At 41.9% G+C, this 23626-nt stretch overlaps 4 protein-coding genes across 4 annotated transcripts in view; 2 read left to right on the top strand and 2 right to left on the bottom strand.

Annotated features, from left to right (window-relative positions):
- Window positions 1–45: 45 nt before the first annotated feature.
- On the bottom strand, window positions 46–5204 carry aip (aryl hydrocarbon receptor interacting protein). The gene is made up of 7 exons (XM_052546311.1): window positions 5069–5204; window positions 4084–4266; window positions 3368–3556; window positions 2745–2921; window positions 1480–1621; window positions 929–1161; window positions 46–827 (listed from the first exon to the last, which is right to left on the bottom strand). The coding sequence occupies exons 1-7, from the start codon at window positions 5165–5167 to the stop codon at window positions 822–824; spliced, it is 1029 nt and encodes a 342-aa protein (XP_052402271.1). The 5' UTR covers window positions 5168–5204; the 3' UTR covers window positions 46–821.
- Window positions 5205–7948: 2744 nt separating this feature from the next.
- On the bottom strand, window positions 7949–9263 carry sod3b (superoxide dismutase 3, extracellular b). Its single transcript, XM_052546027.1, has 2 exons — window positions 9109–9263; window positions 7949–8813 (listed from the first exon to the last, which is right to left on the bottom strand). The coding sequence occupies exon 2, from the start codon at window positions 8799–8801 to the stop codon at window positions 8202–8204; it is 600 nt and encodes a 199-aa protein (XP_052401987.1). The 5' UTR covers window positions 8802–8813; window positions 9109–9263; the 3' UTR covers window positions 7949–8201.
- Window positions 9264–16303: 7040 nt separating this feature from the next.
- On the top strand, window positions 16304–18661 carry ing2 (inhibitor of growth family, member 2). Its single transcript, XM_052546026.1, has 2 exons — window positions 16304–16648; window positions 17374–18661. Exons 1-2 carry the CDS (start codon window positions 16510–16512, stop codon window positions 18069–18071), a joined length of 837 nt encoding a protein of 278 aa, XP_052401986.1. The 5' UTR covers window positions 16304–16509; the 3' UTR covers window positions 18072–18661.
- A 2553-nt stretch (window positions 18662–21214) lies between these two features.
- stox2a (storkhead box 2a) overlaps window positions 21215–23626 on the top strand; it is a 55322-nt gene continuing 52910 nt past the window's right edge. The window contains exon 1 of the mRNA XM_052545498.1: window positions 21215–22596. Within this exon, the coding sequence (XP_052401458.1) occupies window positions 22275–22596 (322 nt within the window). The 5' untranslated portion in view covers window positions 21215–22274. The remainder of the gene's footprint in view (window positions 22597–23626) is intronic.

Here is a 23626-nt window from a genome sequence, read left to right as displayed (position 1 = left end):
TTTTCAATTCAACTGAATGCAAGAATTGCTTTTGTAAATGGGGGATAAGTGATTTTCAAATAACTTTATTTGGATTCAGTCACAACATATGCAGAATAGTTGCAACAACACCTGTTTAAAAAGCATTTTGAAAATAGCAATTGATTTGTAGTGACTTAGATATACCTGACAATTCCATTAATTATCAACACAGTGTGAATGAATATGGTTTCAGTGTTACTTTTACATGTGCCATCACAGTGTTATCATTGTGCCTTCTAATTTCCTTTATCTTTCAATAAAAAAAATTTAATACATATGAAGCCAATGAGGGTAATAGCAATAAAAACTTATAAACATGATAAATACAAAAGATCAACACAAAAATTGAGGGAAAGGGGGATAAAGAAATCCTATTTATCCAGACTAGCCTTTCAAGTTTGGTTCGTTCAGACTGGCCTTGTTAAAAGCACTGAACTTAAGAAATAGGGTTCAATCTGTGACAGTTTCTATCAGATATATCCAAAGACTGAATATACAAGGTAACAAGGCAGTAAACTGCTATTTACCCCATTTCTGGTTCACAGGAGATCCCATTAGAAACTCAATGAAAATGAGCACTTTTCAATAAATGATGGGTTACTTCAGGGATGAATGGATGAATTCAAATGCATTTAAAGCTATGCCCTCCTCAATGGTGTATCAATCAATTTCCTAATGAAACACGAGGAGGGGATAAACAATATGAACTTGTGAGGAATGAAGTTATAGTGCATGTGCTCCAACTTGACAGTGGCCTTACTGCATCCTTATAAATGTAAAATTGGTCTTTCATCTTTGTTTCAGCCCTAAAAAGAGAGGAAAACAGTACATTACTTAACTGAGCAGCTTTAGTTTATCAATATTCACTCATTTAGATACTGTTTTTGAGACAGAAGAACGAACTAACCGTGGAAGCTGTAGCAGAGGCTTTGCTGCTGTAGTTGAAAAGGTTTTTGTAGCGTCCCTTCTCCTCTTTCTGTTTATCCCGAATGCGATCCTCCATTACCCTCAACTCCTTTGCAACTGAGGTTTCAAGTGATGGGTCTAGTTCAATCACTTTGGCAAAGTCAGCTCTTGCCTGTGCTTCGTTCCATACCATTGCATGAGCTTTCCCTCGTTTGAAATACGCCTTCACATTATCTGTGAGAAAGACAAAGAATGAGTATGGGCACCTATAATACAAATGAGAAATGTTACCCATGGTGGGAGCACGCTCATACAAAGTAAAAAAACAAAAAACAAAAACAGTGTAGTCTTATTTTTACATAACTTGTTTGTAAGGAACGTGATCATAGTGCAGCTTTTCATAAACCTAAAAATACTGTAGAAGTTCAAATAGGCTTCTTTAATAAGCCTAGATGTACTTACAGCCAGACTTGTAATCAATGAACAAAGTGTGTTGTTGTAAAGAATTTAGGCTTGGGGGTATATGGGTGTTGCAATTGTTTTGATATTTACCATTGTACTTGTTGATGATAGAAGAGCAGTGGTCCAAAACCTCATAGTACTGGCCTAAAAGATGCTTGCACTGGCAATAGTTGAGGAGGAGAGGGGTGATCATGAGATCTAGTTTGATCCAATGGTCATCACCCGGACGCTCCTATAAACAGAGAGTATGTTTATAGTAAAATTACCAACCCTGAGGAATATACACTTCTGGCCTGGGCTGCACAAAATGGTCAAACTGATAATTATTATTATTATTATTATTATGAGCACAAATCAAGAGAATGTCAGCTCATATACAGTATTTATTTTACCCCATCTAGTTCCCTGCTTTTTATACACATTAACTATGATGAAAACTCACAAATCTTAAAAAGTTAAATATTAATATTATAATTATTTCTCTATTAAACAACCTTGAATTGTAGCACAGAGGTAGTAAATGCATGTATTCAGATAAGTGCATTGCAAACAACATATGCAAGATTCATATTTGTATTTATTATTTAGTCAATAAGAAAGTTTTTCACAGCAAACAGCTCAAGCGGCCTTGTAGAGGAATGCAGACTGGCTATATGACACTTTCATTTGAGCAGAATATCTCAATGGAGACTGCTTAACTCCAACATACATGTTTGTCTGTGTTTTCCGATCATTAGTGCTCTTTTTCAGGCCAGAGAGAGCATGTGCACATGGTTGCCACTTGAGGAGGAAAATGGTATCTATTTATTAGAAAAGGTCTGATTGGGGGATCTGACCTCTGATCATTTGGCAACCCCAAGTATGAACTTTGCACTGATTTCTAACTGGACTTACAACTATTTTCTTTTTGTTTCTGTTGTGATGGTTTCTTAGTCCACATTACATTAACACTGGAATTTTAGCCAAACAATGTGAAAAAAATAATAATTTGATATTAGAGGTAATAATAACAATGAAAGTCCTATATTAACATGTTAAGACAGGAATATACTACTATTGTAATTGCACTGTAAAACTTCATATTTCATATTAAGTATATTAATTATTTAACCATTGCAAAATCATGGTGCTTGTGTCTTATTTTCTCACTTGTAAGCATTAAAAGCAGAACGCATGCTTATTTTGGCAGAAAACTCCAGGGTTACCTCCAAGTTTCTGTGATGGCAGGTTTACAAATACTTCATTCCAAACCTAGTGAACTTTTGTAAATAGCTGTCGACAAACATTAGAATTTATGCAACTGTAAAAAAGTGAACCTGCGTCTAGGTAATTAAGGAGAGACTTTTAAGGCTAACCTTCATCTGTAGGTTCTTCAGACAAGCTATGGCACTGTAGTACTTCTCAGAAGCTGCTGAAATATCTCCACTCTTGAAGAGTGCGTTTCCCTCCTCATGGATTTGTGGTATGACCTCCAGTTTCTCCTCATCTGTCATTGCCCATATTTCCATTTGGAAGGATCCAGGGGGCAAGATCTTAGGAAGATGAGAATCAGAATCATGAATCAGCTTTGTTAAAAAGATCAAGCGGGAATTACCTACAGCTACTTTGTAATTTAGTATACATGTTGTCAAATTAGTAGAAATGCATATTGTAGTTCATTTAAAGGGACAGTGATATTAATTAATTTCTTTCAGTCATTCAGCACAATCTATTTTGAAGAATTTTGCTAACCAAACAGCTGACTTCCATAGTATGGAAATACAATTATGGAACTCAATGGCTACCAACATTCTTCAAGATATCTCAAGCAGAAAAATTAAACTCACACAGGTTTGGAACAAGTAGAGGGTGAGCAAAAGATGACAGAAAAAATGCACATAGAACAGACAGGAATTATATTTATGATGCTGTTCGTGTAGTTATCAGAGCTCTCATAAAACTGCACAACCAAAAATGAGATTAAGCTACTGTTTCTCACCTCAAGCATTTCCAGAGTAAAAACTAGAGGCTGAGGATTGGCCTGCAACTTATCCAGATCATTGTGACCCATAGAATGATGCGAGTGAACCTGAGCTATTCCACAGCAGTGTCTCTGTCCTTCCAGTGGGTCTTTTCCAAGGCTGATGTTGCGTAGTGACAGAGAAACCAGAGGGTAGAGAGCTGTGTGCTATTACAGTAGGGAAAACAAGAAGTACTGAGCCAAAATAATATCAGAAAGAATAGAACAATAATTTGATAATATTCACACATGTGACCCTGGACCACAAAACGAGTCATAAGTAGCACAGGTATATTTGTAGCTATATCCAAAAATGCATTGTATGGGTCAAAATTATTTTTCTTTCATGCCAAAAATCATTAGGATATTAAGTAAAGATCATGTTCCATAAAGATATTTTGTAAATTTCCTACTGGAAATATATCAAAACGTAATTTATGATTCATAAAATGCATTGCTAAGAACTTAATTTGGACAACTTTAAAGGCAATTTTCTCAGTATTTTTATTTTTTGGACCCTCAGATTCCAAAATTTTCAAATAGCAGCATATCAGCCAAATATTGTCCTATGCTTCTTTTTATATGATGTATTTTTTTTGTTAAAAATGGACCATTATGTCTGGTTTTGTGCTGCAGGGTCATATATATGTAATAGTACAAATATGAAGGATGTGCATATATCAGAAGGCAGAGACCTTCACATCACAGGTGAACTCAGCCACTTCCCCCTCTCTCATAGTGGTGACCACCTGCTCCCACACAGGAAGCTTGAACTTCTTCCCCAGTATGAGCTCCATAGGTTTACTCTGGCCTCCCATTGTCCTGGAGTCATCCAACACAGTGCCATCACAGAGGCTGGTGCGGTAATGAAACTTCACCTTTCAAGAGAGAAAAATACAAAAATCACTTGGTTATTTGTTATAATTTAACGTATACCTGTTGTATTTGTTGCATTAGGACATTTAGTTTGATTGAAATTCTCTACATTTTGAGCCCAACAGGCTCTCAGTGCCAGAACATTTGTATACAATGTTCAGATGATTACATTTCATATTCCCCAGATATGCTAACTCTTTATTCTATTCGCATTTTGTCTAAAAGTTAAAAAGGGATATATAATAGATTTTACTACAGTTATAGGCATATGCTCCCTTGTCTTCGCCTCTGCTACTGTTTTTCTGTAAACATGAAGTTAATTTCATGTCAGGCTTTACAGGGTTAATACAATTATTGACGTTGCTTATAATGTAGCCAGTGGAGATGATGTTGATGTTTTGGGGTACGTAGCTTTCAGCTGTCACTCAGAAGAGATGAACCTTTTTCTCCCTTCTCTGTGCCAAAAACGCAAACACACAGACATCCTGTTTGTGAGACCGCATTCACATACTGTAGCATCAAGTATTCCTCCCGAAGCTTAGCTACTACCCGCTAAATCTGAATGCCTAGCGTCTCCGTGTGGAAAAAAAAAAAACTATATGACACACACCTATTTAAATATTTATTTAATATTGCTATATATGCATAACGCATTGACCTGAACGACTCTGGGCTATCTTCATCCGAAATCAAGCCCATGATGTTACAAGTCAAAACTGGCGACTCCAGCTCTGAAATCGACACATTAAACCATCGTCTTGTGACATTGCATTACTGTAAAATGTATCCTGTACGTTACACTACCTTTGTTCCATTGGGAAACGTTGAAAGTTCTCCTTTTCCGGGAGATATGACTTTTTTCTGAACGCCATCAGCTCTGAGCTTCATGTCTATTTCCTCCATTCTTCTGGAGGATGTAGGAGAGTGTCGCTCCGCTGCGTCTAGATGGCGCTGCAGCAGCGGATACAGTAAACACTGCACTGCCGCTGCTTCTTCTTTACTTTCTATGACTGTTTGTCATACAACTAATGATACATTACATCCACTTGCTGGTTTGGAGTTAAAAATTGTACAGCCAGACTCGTGTTTTTCCCGCCTGAAATACCCGTCTTTTTCAGATATTGCTTAAAACATAAATTAAAACATTTATCACATGAACTACTATTTCTTCATTTCTGTTTTTCTTTGTTATTCTCTCTTTACCAACATTTCTTTGAATATTCGAAAACCATCATCCAGGTTTCATCCTCAAACTGTTTTTGCCATCTCTTCGCGTTGTTTAATTCAAAATGTAATTTCAGTCTTTTTATATTTTACTTTCATGTCTCTGTTGGCTTTTTTTGATGATTCCTTTTTACACTTTTCTACCAACTTGTTTCTTTTTACACATATGAGCTGTACCCATCATCTGAACCATATATTGTCTGAACAGGACAAATGGTCTCCATTAGAGAAAAAAAACATGTGACATGTTTCTAATGCCTTTACAGATGAACTTCAGACAGAGCATGCTTTCATTGGTTTATTTTACTCAACCCACTTGAACAGTATTTCTAGTATATAATGCATACACTATACTTCTAGTGTATAATGATAGGTTGTCTAAAACTCGTTCAAACACATACTTTGTTTTATGTCTTTTCAGTGCACCTAAATATACATTAAAGTAAATAATTGTTTTGAATATGCATTATATCTGGTGCTTGCTTTCCTTGTCTAACAGTGTCATCTTTTATTTCCATTTCTTTTGTCACTTTAGGTATTTCCCCACTTCACTACATCACATCAAACCTGGGTAGAAAGATTTAAGATTGTGTGTTTTGTGATTTTTATAATGAGAGTTTTTTTTTTTTTCATCTTTTCTGTTTTGGTCTCATCTTTTACTACACTGCCTGGCGATCAGGAATAGTTTTGCAAGTCAATGTCTATTACAGTACATATCATAAATAGAGGGATGCAGAAACACTGGAATTCAACAGTAAGCTTTAAGAAAAGTTTAAACTACTGTAAAATAAATCTTTTGGGAAATGCAAGAGACACACCACAACTCTAAACTCAGTTGTGTATTTCAGATCATGTCATAAACTGACACTCAACAACATCAAGATTTGCACAAAATGTTTTTTATTTTGTGTTTACTTCATGTATTTGTTTTTTGATGTATTCAGCTAATAACTGTTGTTAGAGCACTATCATTTAATCTACAATTTCATGTATCAATTTAAAAAGTACCTTTTTTAAATGTATTTTAAAGTAAAATTCTAATACATGCTACAAGACATAAGACCATACAAGATACAATATTATAACACCAGGCAGAAACAAACAATATGAATCAATAATATACAATTACATGGTTATTAATGTTACTGATATAAATATACTAATATTAAACAAAATAAAAAACATGCTATTACAAAGGTTATTTATAAAATCATTAATATTTTCAAAGATATTTTTCTTTTCACAGAGTTTGCAAGGATGGTGGGAAGCATGGCCACTATATGCCAGTTTTTTTAATATCTGTGCCCTGAGATAAAAGCAAAAATCAGCTTTATTATTTTTTCATATCTTTACTTGGAAACATCCTGTAACAACTTGTCATATATATGTACAAAAAGCTTCCAAAATGTTCATAATTTTTTATATACATTTCTTAAAGTATTTTTAGCTCAGTTCCGTAAACCATTCATCCCAAATCAAGGTGTTCTGTTGGCTCATGCTGCAGGCAAGAGTAGATCAATTGGCAGCACTCTGTGCAGAAAGAAAGGAGAGACAACTGATTATTACTTTTAACTTCATACCTTCATTATTCTAAACTGTATTACTAGACATGGCTGATATCAGAAAAAAATCATGTTATGATAATCTTACCTATATTGACAAGCCAGCTATGAACCAACAGGAAACATGCCTCATACTAGTGAGAACAAGAGCACTCCCAGTGAATATACTGTCGCTGGCTCACCATGTTACTTGCCCTCTGAAATAAATTCAGGTGGACAGTACATGTGTGTGCCTGTAAGAAGTACAGATTATGAGCAATTAATCTTGATGCCCAGCATGATACTAGAGTGATTCCTATGGCTTCAACACATACCCATGAATGTAGTATAGGGTGCACTTTGCAGGAGGTCACCACACCCAAAATCAATAAGTTCAACTTCTTGTTGTTCAAAAGTTTTTACTTTTTGATGTCCTGGTGCAGCACTCCACGTTGGCAGCTCATGTAAGCGACTTGAGTTGCCTGCCGCATGACAACCTGAGCCAGGTCCTCGTCAATTCTGCCTTCACGATGCTGCACAAAATCCAGAATCATGATGTAGTATTCACCCAGATCCTTCCAGTCCAGCAGCTGGATTATCTGGGGAACTTTGGGGCCTTCATTTGCGAGGATTAAAAGAGTGACCTCCATTGGGATAAATTGGATTTTTAGGAACTGAAATTCAACATGGTTGTATAATACAATAAAACAATAATATTAATTATGATGTTCTCATGTGTATTCATTTATGGAATGATAAGCAATTGTAGAGAAATAATTAAATTGATTATTATTTTATTTAGTTAAATATCATGTTCATAACTGTAAAAAGGCACCAAATTTTGTACAGTCTAAGTATCCGTGTTTAAAGCACTGGAGTAAGAAACATCAAGTCAATCAATCAAACAAACAAGCCATACTTTGACTGTAAACAGGCATAGCTTCCAGCATTTAATTTAAGGATTTAGAATCGGTTTATAGATCAAATAAACTGAAGACATTAGAATGTAGACACATTTACAAGCCAGTTTACTCACTTTAATTGTCATTTAGTGTTGTAGATAAAAAGAACCAGAGATTTTGAGCAATGTTAATCTATAATTCCATTTAAAAGCATCAGTTATTCAGCTGATAAATACTCAAAGAAAAAAAAGTATATGTAATTTGTATATGCTAATTTTGGGGGTTTGCCAGTCCAATAACACAGCATGCCAACCGCCCTCCAGCATTGCCATTCAGCAAGCTTCCCACGTTCCCACCTCTGCCTAAATCATCCTCTCCCTCATGAATCACAACAGACCGGCCAAGAATTGAAAGTCTCCCAAAGAGTGTTGCACTGGAGTTCATTGATAGACGAATCTTCCCATTAACAGGAACAAAGTTCCCAAAGTCCCCTGGATGTTGTGGATGGTTCACGCCGAGGGGATTGTAATGCCCACCTGTAGATCCACAGCCTTTGCTTAAGTCTCCGTACTCATGAATGTGCATTGCTCTGGGCTGCTGGCTGTAGACAGGGAGACCATGCAGTCTGAAAGTCACGCTCAGCTTTTCCTTTGGACCAGACTGTTTGAAAAAAACATGACCGTACACACAGGGCATTTCAGGTTTCAACTGAGTGTTAGGGCGCATTCTACACACCGCTCGAAGGGAATTACTGCTCACTGGAGGGGAAACTGGATTTGAAGCATATACCAAACCCGAGAGGGACCCACAGAAGTGCACATGGCAACTGAACAAGAATGCTAAAAGTGGTAAAATGTAGAAGGATTTCATTTCTTCTTTTCCCTGTGGCAAAACAAAACAGTTTAATCAGAAAAGCATAAATTCAAGGCAAATATTACCCTTTAAGTCAATATGCATTCAACGCCAACACCCCCATGTGGGTTTATTTAGACATTAGACTACATCCACAAAAGTGTTTACAAAAACATAACGCCAGCCAGAAGCCTCGCATTGCTAATTAAAAAAAAAAAACACAAACAAAAAAAACAACAACAACGTTTTTACAAATTTACAAAAATGACATTTTTGGATTATCTACAGTTGAATTTTGGTAATAAATTATATAGACGTAGCCTACCTCCAGTGTTACGTCACTGTTTTTAAAAAGCTCTTCTTATAACAAACGTGTTGCTCGGTCGGTGTTCCTTCCCGTGTGACACATTTTAGGTTGTTGTTTTATACTTGCATAACTCAGGGGCGTAAACATTTCAAATTTAGTCAATTATAGTGCTTGCAAGTTCTACAGATCCAATTTCATGCCTGCCCACAAAGCTGCAGGGAAATCGTGTTTTGTGAAATACAGTCTGATAACATTAGTAAGCTTAGATACAGAATCATCTCGGTTACGTATGTAACCTTGGTTCCCTGAATAGGGAACGAGATGCTGCGGTGACGTCACCACGTATGGGAACACCTCTGGTGTGACGAATGTCTGAAGCCCTATACCATCCCGCCAATCCTATTGGCCAAATGGCGCATAGCACCACCCTGCGCATGCGCGCGCATGATATACCTGGGTGCAGCGCGCCATTTCGCTCAGATTTCATGACTGAAGATGAAGAGTTATCAAGGTACGGAACGGCCAGAACCGCAGCATCTCGTTCCCTATTCAGGGAACCAAGGTTACATACGTAACCGAGATGTTCCCTATCATAGGTCACTTCGATGCTGCGGTGACGTCACCACGTATGGGAACGATATACCAAAACGCCTGACGTACCTGATAACTGAGATCCGAGGAAGCAACTGCTCAAGCGGAGAGAACCCGGGAGCCAGGGGCCATCCTCACATCCAGACTGTAGGATTTGATAAAAGTGCTCGGTGAGGACCATCCTGCCGCAGCACAGATATCATCCATAGAAGAGCCACTGAGAAAAGCTTGAGAAGAAGCTACAGCTCGAGTGGAATGAGCCTTAACCCCTAAGGGTGAAGCGAGTCCGCGCGCCTCATAGGCCAAAGAAATCGCCTCCACCAGCCAATGGGACATGCGCTGTTTTGTAACTGCATGGCCCTTACTTTTATGTCCAAAGCAGACAAACAGCTGGTCAGAACCACGCCAAGGAGCTGTGCGATCCACATAAGTCTTTAAAGCTCTCACAGGGCAAAGACTTAGATCTCCTGACCCGGCCTCGGCAGGCGAAAAAGCTTCCAGAACCACTTGCTGAAAGCGAAAAGGGTTAGATGCGACCTTAGGAACATAGTTAGGCCTGGGCCGCAGCAGCACCTTCACAGAGCCTGGTGCAAATTCCATGCATGAGGGTGAAACAGAAAGAGCCTGTAAATCCCCAACTCTCTTGAGGGAGGATAAAGCCATGAGAAGAAGTGTCTTCAATGTCAGGATTTTATCCGATACGGTCTCCAAGGGCTCAAACGGATGCCCTGATAAACCTAACAACACAATGGATAAATCCCATGAAGGAACTCGCACAGGGCGGAAAGGCCTCAGCCGTCGCGCACCCTGTATGAAACGAGAAACTAATGGATGACGCCCCACAGAGGCACCGCCTATGCATTCGTGGTAAGCTGAAATGGCTGCCACGTAAACCTTTAAAGTGGCTGGTGTAACGCCATCCGAGAAACGCTCCTGGAGGAACTCCAGCACTGAAGCCACTGGGCAGTAAACTGGATCCACATTATGATTACCACACCAGGCTGTAAACAGTCTCCACTTGAAAGCATATAAGCGTCTCGTAGAAGCTGCTCTAGAACTCAATATAGTCTCAGTAGTTTCAGCAGAAAGACCGGGACATACTAACGCACTCCGCTCAGTGGCCACGCCCACAGTTTCCACAGATCTGGCCTCGGGTGCCAAATCAGCCCCTGTGCTTGTGATAATAAATCCTGTCTGATGGGAATCTCCCACGGAGAGCCCGCTAGCAGACTGATCAGATCCGCAAACCACGGCTGCGTGTGCCATCGCGGAGCCACCAGCAGCAGCTGTTCCACTCTGTCCCGGCGTAATCTGCATAATACCGCTGGGATCAAACGAATCGGAGGAAAAGCATACAGACTGGTCCTGGGCCAGCTGTGAGCTAACGCATCCACGCCCAGGGGCGATGGGGAGCGTAGGGAGAACCATAGCGGGCAATGCGTAGTCATGCTCGATGCGAATAAATCCACTTTCGCTTTGCCGAATATCCGCCATAAAAGATCCACCGTCTGGGGGTGTAATCGCCATTCTCCCTGTTCCAGAGCCTGTCTGGATAACAGATCCGCTCCGAAATTCAATCGCCCGGGGACATGAATGGCCCGGATCGAGAGAAACTTGTCCCGAGACCACAGAAGAACACGCCTCGCCAGCCTGCACAGGGGGCGAGAGCGCAATCCTCCTTGATGGTTCAGATAAGACACAACCGCTGTGTTGTCTGATCTGAGTAGCACATGACGGCCGATCAGCAGATCCGAGAAATACTGGAGAGCCAGAAAAACTGCCAGTAATTCCAGTCTGTTTATATGCCAGCCGCGCTGAGCCGCTGTCCACACTCCGTGGGCTGGTCGCCCTCGACACACAGCTCCCCAACCAGTCAAAGACGCGTCCGTCGTGACAGTCTCTCGGAAAGCATAAATTCCCAATCGAACTCCTGACAGGAGAAATTCGGTTGACATCCAAATTTTCAGCGACATCACACACCGCCGTGTCACCGAAATCGTGCGATGCGGGAGACAACGGGGTGAAATATTCCGCCTTTTCGTCCACCACTGAAAAGGGCGCATTTGAAGCAATCCCAGACGAATCACGGGGGATGCTGCTGCCATTAGACCCAAGAGCCTGAGGCACAATCTCACCGTCACCGTGCGACCCGCTTTGAAGTGCCGCACGCATGACGCAATCGACTGAGCGCGCGGGAGAGAAAGCTTCGCTGTCATCGCGCGAGAGTCCAGATCTATTCCAAGAAAAGTTATCCGTTGAGAGGGAGTTAAAACACTCTTCTTGAAATTTGTTCGTAAGCCCAGGCTGTTTAAATGATTCAGCACAAGATCTCGGTGAGAGTGTGCTTGAGTCCGCGATTGCGCTATCACCAGCCAATCGTCCAAATAGTTCAACACACGAACGCCCTGGAGCCGCAACGGGGCCAGAGCTGCGTCCATGCACTTTGAGAACGTACGGGGCGCTAAAGCCAAGCCAAAGGGAAGAACGCGGTACTGATACGCTTTGCCCTCTAAAGCGAATCTGAGGAACTTCCTGTGTCTCTTGACGATCTGAATATGGAAATACGCATCCTTCAGATCGATCGTAATAAACCAATCGCTTGGTCGGATCTGAGACAGAATATTTTTCACCGTCAACATCTTGAATTTGCTCGGTCTGAGTGCAAGATTCAGACGGCGTAAATCCAGAATGGGTCGTAACCCGCCGTCTTTTTTCGGTACCACGAAATAACGGCTGTAAAAACCTGTCTCCATCTGAGAGGGGTGTACTTCTTCTATAGCCCCTTTGCTCAGCAGAGCTGACATTTCTTGTCGCAGCACCGCCATTTCCGTAGACTTCACCGTAGTGGGAAGAATTCCGCGGAAAGGAGGCGGGCCTTTCCGAAACTGAATGGTGTATCCGTGACAAACCGTGCGTAACACCCATTGAGGAATGCCGGGCAAGCGTTCCCACGCGGCCCGAAACAATATTAACGGTTTCAAAGCTTCCGCTCCCAGCAACGCCGTCATACGCGTTAAAACGACCGGACACGAAAAACCCGTGGTGTTCGTGCACCGGGGAAGCGTATGCGCCGGAGTCGTTGCGTTCCGTTGAGTATAATCCTGAAACGTGTCCACGGCAGGAATTAGGCCAACAGATGGAACATCGGGCTCTGCCGCTAGCGAAAAAGCGGCGGCTGTGTGAGCCGTCATAAACGGGCCGTTTGTGTAGGGTCCTTGAGTCGTCCCTCGAACTCCGAAAGCAGGATTGCGCAGAGTGTCTGAGGGAGCGTCTGTCATTACAGCTCGATCCAATGTTGCTCGAGGCGCTGTTAGCGGCGAGACAATCAATGTTTGAGCATGGGGACTGCAATGAGAGTGTGGGATGCGCGAAAGCGGTCCGACAGCGCTCTCTAGCGGAGGGCACAGTCCCTGGCAAGCAGCAAAAGGATCAGGAGCTGCTATTCGGCACCCGAGAACGAGAGGCTTTAGCCGTCGAGGTCAGGTTCAAACGCTTACGTTGACGCTGGTGCGCCGGAGGAAAAACCCTAGGGCCCCAGTCCTTACGAGGAGGCGCCATGGGTGTAGGTTCCTCTCGAGAGGCTGCTCGCTGGCGGTGAGAGGAGGTTGAGCGAGAACGCGCGGGCGCTTGCCGGCGTTCGACCTCCCTGGGTCTGCGGGGAATCAGCTGGCGGAAAGCGGCTGATTGCTGTTTCGCTGCCCTGAACTTCTCCACTACTGACGTGACAGCCTCACCGAACAATCCATCCCTGGAGACAGGGGCATCCATAAGGAAAGATTTATCCTTCTCCTTTATATCGGTGAGATTAAGCCAGAGGTGGCGCTCAACCGAAATCAAACCGGCCATAGTACGGCCCACTGCACGAGCGGTATGTTTGGTAGCGCGTAGCGCCAAATCCGTAGCTCTACGCAGTTCTTTAACTGCCTCCGGTGTGATGCCCTCACCTTCATCCAATTCCTTTAATAACTCCGCCTGGTAGGCCTGAAGGACCGCCATAGAGTGGAGCGACGCAGCCGCCTGACCAGCCGCCATGTAGGATTTACCCACCAAACTAGACGTGACTCGACACGCCTTCGAAGGAAGAAGGGGGCGAGACTTCCAAGCCGCGGCCGAACTAGGCGCAAGGTGTTCGGCGAGAGTCTCTTCCACCGGGGGCATCATAGTATAGCCATGGTTCGCCATATCAGAAACGGTGGCGAAATCCGCGGCCGCGGCGTTAGTAATCCGCGCCGAAAATGGCTGTTTCCAGGACCTCGAAACCTCCTGGTGGAGGTCCGGGAAAAAAGGCAAAGGCCTTCGGGGCTGTGTAGGTGTCCGACTGGTTAAAAAACGGTCGTCCAGCTTGGAAGAAGGTTGGGCCTCGGCCTTGTCAACCTCCCAGTCTAGCCCCAATTTACCCACCGCACGAGAAACCACATCCAACAGCTCACTGTAGGAGGGGGAAACACGCCTCTCCTGTCCGCTAGGAGGAAGAGGGCTAGTGTCGGTCGCGAAGTCCTCAGACCCCGAGGCCGCGGTGGATAAAACATCGTCGTCATAGCGTCCACAACCGAAGGAGATGGCGGTGCATGCCTCCGGTGTGGGAAGTAAATCCTCATTAGAGAAGACGACGGGCTCAGTATAAGTTTTATTCTGCAGCAGGGTAGGGGAGAGCGAGCGATGTGGAGAATATTCCAGCGCTGCGCTGTCCACAAAATCCATGTCGCACGTGTCACCCCAGGCCCTCGCCTCGTGCGGTGCCTCGGCAGTCGCAGAGGTGACCTGACGGGGGTTAGACTCGAGGGCGACATTAGAGAAAACTTCCACCCTGGAGCGCAGTACTCTGAGCCGCAGGCCATCACAATGGGGACAGGAAGAAAGGCCGCTAAGCGCCGCCTGTGCGTGATGTAAACCAAGACATACTACGCACCTGTCATGAGTGTCCCCCGCCGTGATGTACCTGGTACATGGTTCCTTACATTTTCGAAAGCTCATCGCGTCCGCGAAGAGGAGTTAACACTGCTCGAAGAGATCGCTGGAGAACGCGAGACGATAGGGCACAGATGATTCGCTATTCCTGAAGGAATGAAATCTGAGCGAAATGGCGCGCTGCACCCAGGTATATCATGCGCGCGCATGCGCAGGGTGGTGCTATGCGCCATTTGGCCAATAGGATTGGCGGGATGGTATAGGGCTTCAGACATTCGTCACACCAGAGGTGTTCCCATACGTGGTGACGTCACCGCAGCATCGAAGTGACCTATGATAGGGAAATTGTATTTTCCCCCGTCTGGTTTGTGCTCCATATAAGTTTTAGCAGTCAAAAGATAGCTAAAAAAAAGTAGCTTACTTTTAACTATTATAATTAACAAACAAAAATCCTCAACATAACCTTTTTTTATTATTATTATTGTTTCTTATGATAAGAACAAACGAGTAATGAGGTATTTAAGATATTGTCGTCGACTTTTTTGTTGTTCATTTCGGTCAGCTCGAGTGGCGTGTCATCGTGACGTATCACGTCGTTCATTTTATATGACTCGTTCAGTCTTCACTTCAGGACCAAGTGTTTCAGTATACTACAATACACGTCCATCGCCATATACTGTATGTCTTTATTGTGGTACATCACACTATTCCATTGAATGAATCCATTGAGAGACATGTAAAGCAATGACATCACAAAGTCACCGTCGTGCAAACAGACCGCTGCTCTTAGCTGTATATATTTCCTGTGCCTTGCAATTTTTAAGTGCGCATGCCTGAAAACTTGTAACCTAAGCTACGCACGGGGAACCTCGTTTCACCATCATTGCTTGGGGGAAAGTCCCCGGACTCTGGGCAGAGATGTCCTGCATGCAGCGCAGAGCGGTGGTTTGCGTAGCGTGTCGATGCTAAGACGTCCTCGTGACAGAGCATAACGCTTGCAATCCAGATTTGTCAATGAAATAGATATTCAAGTGAAGCATAAACGTGCTTCTACAGAACGGGGCTCATTCTCAGCTTGCGCATTGTTTTATGTTTGTCTGTCTTAAATCTCTAAACCTGGTAATGTGGGAATTGATACATTTATTTTTATGGTCGTGTAGAAGGTGTCAATTATGCCAACATGTGTCGTACGTTATAACTCCAATAATTACTTTGTGTCCCCCAGGGCCATTTATCAAATAAAAATAATTTAGAAGTAGGCTGTCACCTTCGATATTAAAATCAGCATCACTGATAGGTTACAGTTAGGCCTAGAATAAAATGTTATGAAATATAAAACAAAGATACAAAATCTAAAAAGCGGAATTCATTACAAGGACATTTAGTCGTTAAATTCTTTAGCCCTTTTGTTTTTATTTTTTATTATATTTATTATAGCTACTGCTGGATTATGTTTAATTGACAGTTGTTAGTTCGCACATTATATTTACATTTACGTCTGTCGTAGCTTATGTACTGTCTTGTGTTTCTATGTCAGCTTTTGAGAACTCAAATAAAGCGTTGTAAAAATCTTTCATCTTCACCGAAGCTCGGGTTCCAGATGAAGCCCGGGCGCGCCCAGCTGATCCCGCGATCCGCCCACACCTCAGCAACGCCACCCTCCATTTGCTAAGCCGCCTAAAAATGCAAAACGCGGCATTTTATGGGTTGATCCTACGCATGCGCACATCTGATAGTTTTGTTTGAAGGAGTTCTCGTAGCCAAAGAAGACTGGACTGAATTTGTCCGGAAAGAGTGGCTCATCACAAAGGTTGCCAACTAACATCATATTTTAAAGAAACCTATGAGTGAAAAGCGGCTGTTTTTAAGCCGCGGTTCTTCTCGAAAAGGCGCATAGCTGCTTGATGCATTACTATCATCATGTTAGGGCATTATCCGAACGTGGAAAAATCGCAGCTTGTCAACTACGTGGAGGATTATTTGGAATGTGTCGAGTCGCTGCCTCTGGACATACAGCGGAATGTTTCATTGTTACGAGAGATCGACACCAAGTATCAAGGTAAGCGGAACACTCGTGAAAGGTGCTCGATACGTTGTATATTTACGTTCATTTACATCGAGTGCACTTCACCCTGTAGACCGGCTTCGTTTCGATCCCTCATAATAGCACAAAACACATTTTAATCAAACATTTATCACTGCTTCTAAAGCTGTCAACGCCCGTGTGTTTTAGTTGTGTTTGGTCTTTAGCGTAATCGGCGGTGTTTGTTCCAGCAACACTATCCTACAACCAGTGATCAGCCATTTTGACTAGTGCATACTCTGTAGCCTACTGTTATTTGGCTGTGCTCTTTCAACGCATCGCTTTAGTTGCCATAGTATCGACGTAATGGTGCTTTCAGTCGGCGTGTGTTTTGTTCGCATGTAGCCGAAACATCCACAGCTCGATGTCGACGCCATCGAGTTTGACTTAACCACTCGAAAACGAGGGATACCGTGCAAAATGATTTATTCGCGTCTCAGTTCCTTATTTTCTTTTATCATACCTACCGTGGAGGAGCAGCGTGTGTGCTTGGGCAGGTATGTTTTTGTTGCACAGCGGCAGGGGTAGCACTAGAGCAACCCAGGCATGCATTGCGAACAGCAAACCGTGACTGTGTTGTGTGTTAAAGAGTGGCTGTGTAAAATGCATTGGGCGTGCACAAGCTGCCTGCTTAATTTTCTAATATTCTGATTGATGGGGTTTATCACCACCATACTTTCTCTGCTTTCTGTGCCACTCAGAGGTCCTCAAGGAGGTGGATGAGATCTATGAAAAGTACAAAAAGGAGACTGACAGTGGGCAGCGCAAGCGACTGCAGATCCAGTTGCAGCGGGCGCTCATCAGCAGTCAGGAGCTGGGAGATGAGAAGATCCATGTGGTCACACAGATGATGGAGGTGGTGGAAAACCGCTCGCGTCAGATCGAGGCCCACTCGCCTTGTTTCTTGGAGCCGGTGGAAGCAGAGCGACCGGCGGAGAAGGTGAGACATGACCCTGCCAGTGCCTCCACAAACATTATGCCCGAGCGCTCTTCAGCGCGGAGACCCAGACGCCAACGCAACAGCGAGAGCCGTGACACTTGTTCCAACGGAGCCCTGGAAGACCTGGGAGAAGAGTCTCCACAGCAGCCCCGTGAGAAAAAGTCCAAGTCGGCGAAGAAGAAGAAGCGCTCCAAGGCCAAGCAAGAGCGTGAAGCATCGCCGGTGGAGTTCACCATCGACCCCAACGAGCCCACCTACTGCCTCTGTGAACAGGTGTCCTATGGGGAGATGATTGGCTGCGACAATGAGCAGTGTCCTATTGAGTGGTTCCATTTTTCCTGTGTTGGACTGACCTACAAGCCCAAGGGGAAATGGTATTGCCCCAAATGCAGGGGTGACAGTGAAAAGACTATGGAAAAAAGTGCAGACAGGGCTAAGAAGGATAGGCGGTCCAGGTAGTGCCTTACAGAAGATGTGCTAGATTGTTCAAGTGGAAATATGCCTGTGTGAGGTTCGGCGATTTTTGTGTTTAACTTATGTTAAAAGGTTCTCCTCATGCACTTAGCTGAAAAGTTTCCAAACAGGTGCTGTTGTTGCTTTTGCATTAGGATGGAAAACCACCAACAGACGTGATTAACCATGGAAACAGATGTTTAAGATACTGCCACTAATATCCATAAGACAATGAAGAGTTCTTTTCTAAGCTTTTTTTCCTCTTACTTGTTGATTTCGGTAAGCCTCGAGAGTTTATATATGCTGGAGGTCACCCTGTCCAGGGTAGTGTGTGTTAAAAAAAAAAAAAAAGAGGAAAGTGATCAAAATGCACTGGGTTTGATGAACATTGTCAACACCTTTTATTTGCATTTCTTGTTCTTTCGTTCCACATTTTAGAAAATATAAATGAAAATACACCTCTGAAATGTCTTCCAGTGAGAGAACAAATTATTTGTTACTGTTTTGGAGTGATTTTTTTGTTATTGTTGTTAAAAATCCTTTTTTTTTTTTTTATTTCATCTATTTAAATAAATCCGTGCTTGTTATGTCTCTAATCTGCTTATTGTTGTGTCATGTGGATTATATAATAATATAAACGGATATATAGAAAATATTTTCTGCATTTAATTAAAAGAAAGAAACACTACACTCTAAATAATACTGTTAAATTGCACTGAAAGTGGTTCAATGGCTTGTAATCATAGTAGAACCACTTTAAGTGCTAAATAGTACCTATCTTTAAGGGTGCCGTACAGCACTTTTATAAAATGCTATGTAGAACCATAGGAATAACCTCATTCTCCTTCTTAGATTTTAGATGTTACTCCGCTTTCAAATGTGGTAAATTTAATACAATGGCAAAAGCTGTTTTGAATAACTTTTCTTACCTTCATGCTTTTATGCCAAGTCAAAAAGTCTTATGCGGGGGCTCTGGAATATTCAGAAAAGGTTGACAACAATGTTGTCTTTAAGAAATACACTGTATTTTAATTTGACTTTAAACCATTCCCAAATAGACTAAGAGAGAATAAAAGAATAACCTTTACAGAACTATACACGGCTCATCGGGTTCTTTATATGGCAGTGGTAGTGCTATATAGGACCTCAACCACCCCAAAGAAACGCTGAAGAACCGTTTTTGTGTGTGTGTATGCCAGGCAAAAGCTTGGACACACTTTACTAGAAGAGTTTATCCTTTTAAAGATCTTTGGATATAAAGGCTTGTTCTTAAAGTATAAATCATGCCTTTCATCATTTGCCTTGTATATGACTGCCTTTACAAAACCAAAAGTTTATTATTAATATATTTTAAGTGAAGGAAAAGCAGCCAGCTCCTTCAATATGACATGTGAAAGTAACTCAAGTTGGTAGAATGCCCAGAGTGAGCAGAGCTGCTGAAATCTAGGCAAAAAGTGACAACTTAAAAGACAAAAGTTTTAATTTAGTTATTTAATTGTTTTGTTTGTATACTTAAATGTGAAATATGATGAAAATAAATAATGAGTAGGTTTGTTCAAGCTTTTGTGTATAAGAGAAAATAGTGTTTTGATTATGCTTGCATAGAGTAGAATTTACAGTTGAGATTAATTATATATTTCAAGCTTAACTGTGATATAGGTTGGGACCTGATTCATACATGAAACTATAAAGACTACATAAATGACATAACTTCAGAAGTCAGACATATAAAGACCGATCTGAATTTTAACAGAAGCACACCCCTGTGTTATGAAACTGGCCAGAAAACAGCAAATCAATGACCACATCAAACTATCCAAATCTTTTGATCCAGTTTTTTTTTTTTTGACAGTATAAATAATTATTTCTTGCCAGCAGATGTCACCATAAAGGCATAAGTGCTTCTCAACTGGTTTGGCTTCAGAACTCAGATTTAACTTTTTTTGAAGTTCAAAAAAAAAAAAGTTTTTAATTACAGCTCATTTGACAGTCGTGTCTACTGGAAGAAATCACACATGGGAAAAAATCTCTTGAGAGAGTATTTGAAGCAGCCTCCAGATTAACACAAAACATTAGGCTTTTAGTTCACCAGCTCATTTAATCAGTGCAAATGTAGATCATTAAATCTTAATAAATATTTGTTCTGTGTTACACAGTAATCAAGATTACTCTATAACCCAGGATTTGTAAAGTTAACATTCCAAGTGATCCATGAATTGAGCTGCCAGTTAATAAGTGTCTAACCTTACATTGTGAAATGCAATGCACATAATTCATTTCCATTGTCATCAATACCACAATTACCTGGGTTTGTGGGAGTGTGTGAAGAAATACCTTTTTATCTAAACAATTGCAACCCTGGGTCAGTATTTTCAGAGATTCAGTCCTGTTCTTTCTAGTGATACTCAGATCACTAAACAAGAGGAAACACCCTGGGAAATTTAGGAACCGAAAGCTGACACCAAAGCTTGGGTGCCCTTGCTCTCTGTAAAGAAGTTATTTGATCAAGGCCTTAGAGAAAAGAACCTCACACAAATGCAAACAAGGCCAAATTCTTTTCAGATAACAATTGACAATCTCACACTGCCTGTCTCAAAAGACAGAAGAAATACACAACTTCCACAGCAGTTAAGTACCTTTTTTTTAGACTAAGATAATTAATATCAATATTCTAATTTATTAATATCCAAACCACCACAGTAATGTTGTTGCATTTCTACAAATGAGCTCCTCAACAAAACATACGCATAAAAATATTCCAAATCATATTTCAAACTTATTTATACAACAACTGATACACAATATCTACACTGTTGGACAAATACATTTAGCCTATAATTCTATGAAATTATGAACACTTCTTGATATTATTTGATATACCTGATAACCTTTAAAACAGAAAAATGTGTTTTTCACTAAACAAGTGTACATTTCTTTTGATTTCTCTGTATTCTTTGTTTACTGTTAAGATACACACGCTCTAAGCCTACATGAGTGTTTGTCTTGAAGGATAGACATTTAACAATGATATTACATTTAGATCAATAACTTTAATAGGATGGAAACAAAAGAGTAGACAAAAGATTAAAGGCATAACATTTTGTTTTAGACCCAAAGCATTGTGTGTAATATATAAAAAAGTATTTTCTCTTTTCAGTTAGCCCTTTATTATTATACATAAATGTAACATTATGCCATATAGCTTGTATTAGGAACTTAAGGCACCGGATACAAGTAATAATCCGGTTAAACGAGATAAAAACACCGCATACAGACATGGCCTGACCTCTCATCGCCTCTCCACCCTATCAGTTTTTCCTGTCGTGAAAAGTGTTCAAATGCATTGCGCTAATCTGTGAGCGCCAGCTCTCGTTTTGCTTTCCCCCGGTTCACCTGTTGCGAGGCTCACTCTGTGCTCGCGATGTTTTGAAGGCCGCCTGTAGGTGGAGTCAGGAAAACATCTGGTGATCCGCGCGCTCTCCGTCGACGCGTCCAATAATCCGCCGGCGCACCGGACACGAGGCGCAACGCGCAAGGCGACAGGGAAAACAGCGCGACGACTCCGAGACGAGTTAACGGTTGCGAGTGTGACACCAGAAAACGTGCGGTCCTTATGAACGCCCTATAGTGCACAAGACCGACAGGGAGTCAATCACGGAGTGCATCAAATGAAGACATGAATAAGAAGGGATGAAGTCATCTCCTGCGCTTTATGGTCAGAAAACATCACCGATGAATGCAGTGATCGATCAAGCCACCGTTCAAGAGGCCTCCTCGATGCTGGAGGAGTCGGTCTCGCTTATGCGCAGGATGTCGCGGGAGAGGTGTGGAAAGAGGCAGGTTGAGATCTATTAAAACGGACAGACTCATTGATCATTCAGTTCAGCCGCTTTGCCCAGCAGTGCAGCGCCTGGTTAACATTACCCACCTGACCGGTGGCATCGGGCTATGGGCGCACCGTGCGGAACGCGGCGTTGTAAGCGTGTGTTTAATGAATAAATGACATTGGCGTCTCTCTCGCGTATCATGCTGGTGGACCCTTCGCCGTCAGGCGCAGCGCTTCGGCTCCTGGACATAAACTGAAATACGGTGCAATGTGTTCGTTTTGGAAATTCAATAAGGTGCGCAATAAAACACCGTGTGAGTGCCGCGGAGCATCGGACAGGGTCGCAATCCGCGCCGTGGCCTGCGTGTGAAACGCGCCGGAGAATGGAGAAGTTCCTGCAGATAGCGCCCCATTCCCTGGCCATAGTGCTGTCGCGGGTCAGCACCGAGGAGGCGGCCGCGGTCACGGAGAAGCTTCAGCACCATCACACCGGCTACGAGATATTCGCCGACTTCAAAGCGGAGAACATGCAGCACTTCTGGAACAAGAAAGTAACGGACGCCATATCGGAGACCTTCTTCTTGGGCTGGATAGATGAACATGTTCTGCTCATTCAAGGCAAGGAGGATCATTTGGAGGTCCTGAGGGAAGGATGGACGCGGAGAGCCCTCAAACCACCGCGGGGCTTCGAGATCAAGTGCATAGGTAAGGACCCTTGCTGGAAGGAAGCAGCCAAGTTGTTTTTCCAGGAATAATGTCCCAGGGAGATATTTTAAAACAGTTATGTGTGGGTACAGAGGTTTTAGAGACACTTGCCAACCTTCTCCATATTGAAGATGCCTTTAAGGTGCACTAGCAAATTGGAAATGCTGAAAATTTAGTATAAGGGTCTTAGGAGGTGAGGTTTATTCTCTGCACAGTGGGCATTTTAAGAGGAAAGCAAAAAGCTGAACTTGACATTTAGCAAGCCATACTTTATATGTGACCCTGGACCAAAAAAAAAAAACAGTCGCTGGGGTATATTTGTTGCAATAGCCAAAAATGCACTGTATGGGCCAAACTTATAGATTTTTCTTTGGTCAAGTAAAGATCATGTTCCATGAAGATATTTTGTAAATTTCCTACTGTAGACATTAAAACTTAATTTTTGATTAGTAATATGCATTGCTAAGAACTTAATTTGGACAAGTTTAAAGACAATTTCTCAATATTTCGATTTTTTTGGCACCCTCAGATTCCAGATTTTAAATAGTTGCATCTCAGCCAAATATTGTCCTATCCTAATAAACCATACATCAATGGAAAGCTTATTTATCATATATCATCTCAGTTTTGAAATGACCCTTATGACTGGTTTTGTATTCCAGGGTCACATACTGTGTTTATATGTTTTGTTTATACTTTGAGGTAAGCATTTTTAATAAGTAAAATTAGTAGTTTCTAATTTATTGTGATGTGCCATTCCAAGACCTCCTTGAGTGAACCATTAATTTTTTTTTTCTTTTTATTGAACTGTTGTACTTCTGAGTGTTTTGTGTTGCAGTTTATTATTTTTTTATATTCATATTGTTTTAGTGGCCAACTATTTGGTCTTCATATTTGATTATTGTGCTACATTTGTGCATGCTGTTATTGGCTACAATTAAGGAGGCCACTTTTGAGAAACCCTTGTGATTTCACCATGTGGCGTTCCAACAGATTTTAATATCTGTAATAGCATGGTATATCCATATTC

This window comes from Carassius gibelio, chromosome B1 (assembly GCF_023724105.1).
Source record: "Carassius gibelio isolate Cgi1373 ecotype wild population from Czech Republic chromosome B1, carGib1.2-hapl.c, whole genome shotgun sequence".
Lineage (NCBI taxonomy): Eukaryota > Metazoa > Chordata > Actinopteri > Cypriniformes > Cyprinidae > Carassius > Carassius gibelio.
This window is presented reverse-complemented; position numbering and strand designations above follow the sequence as displayed.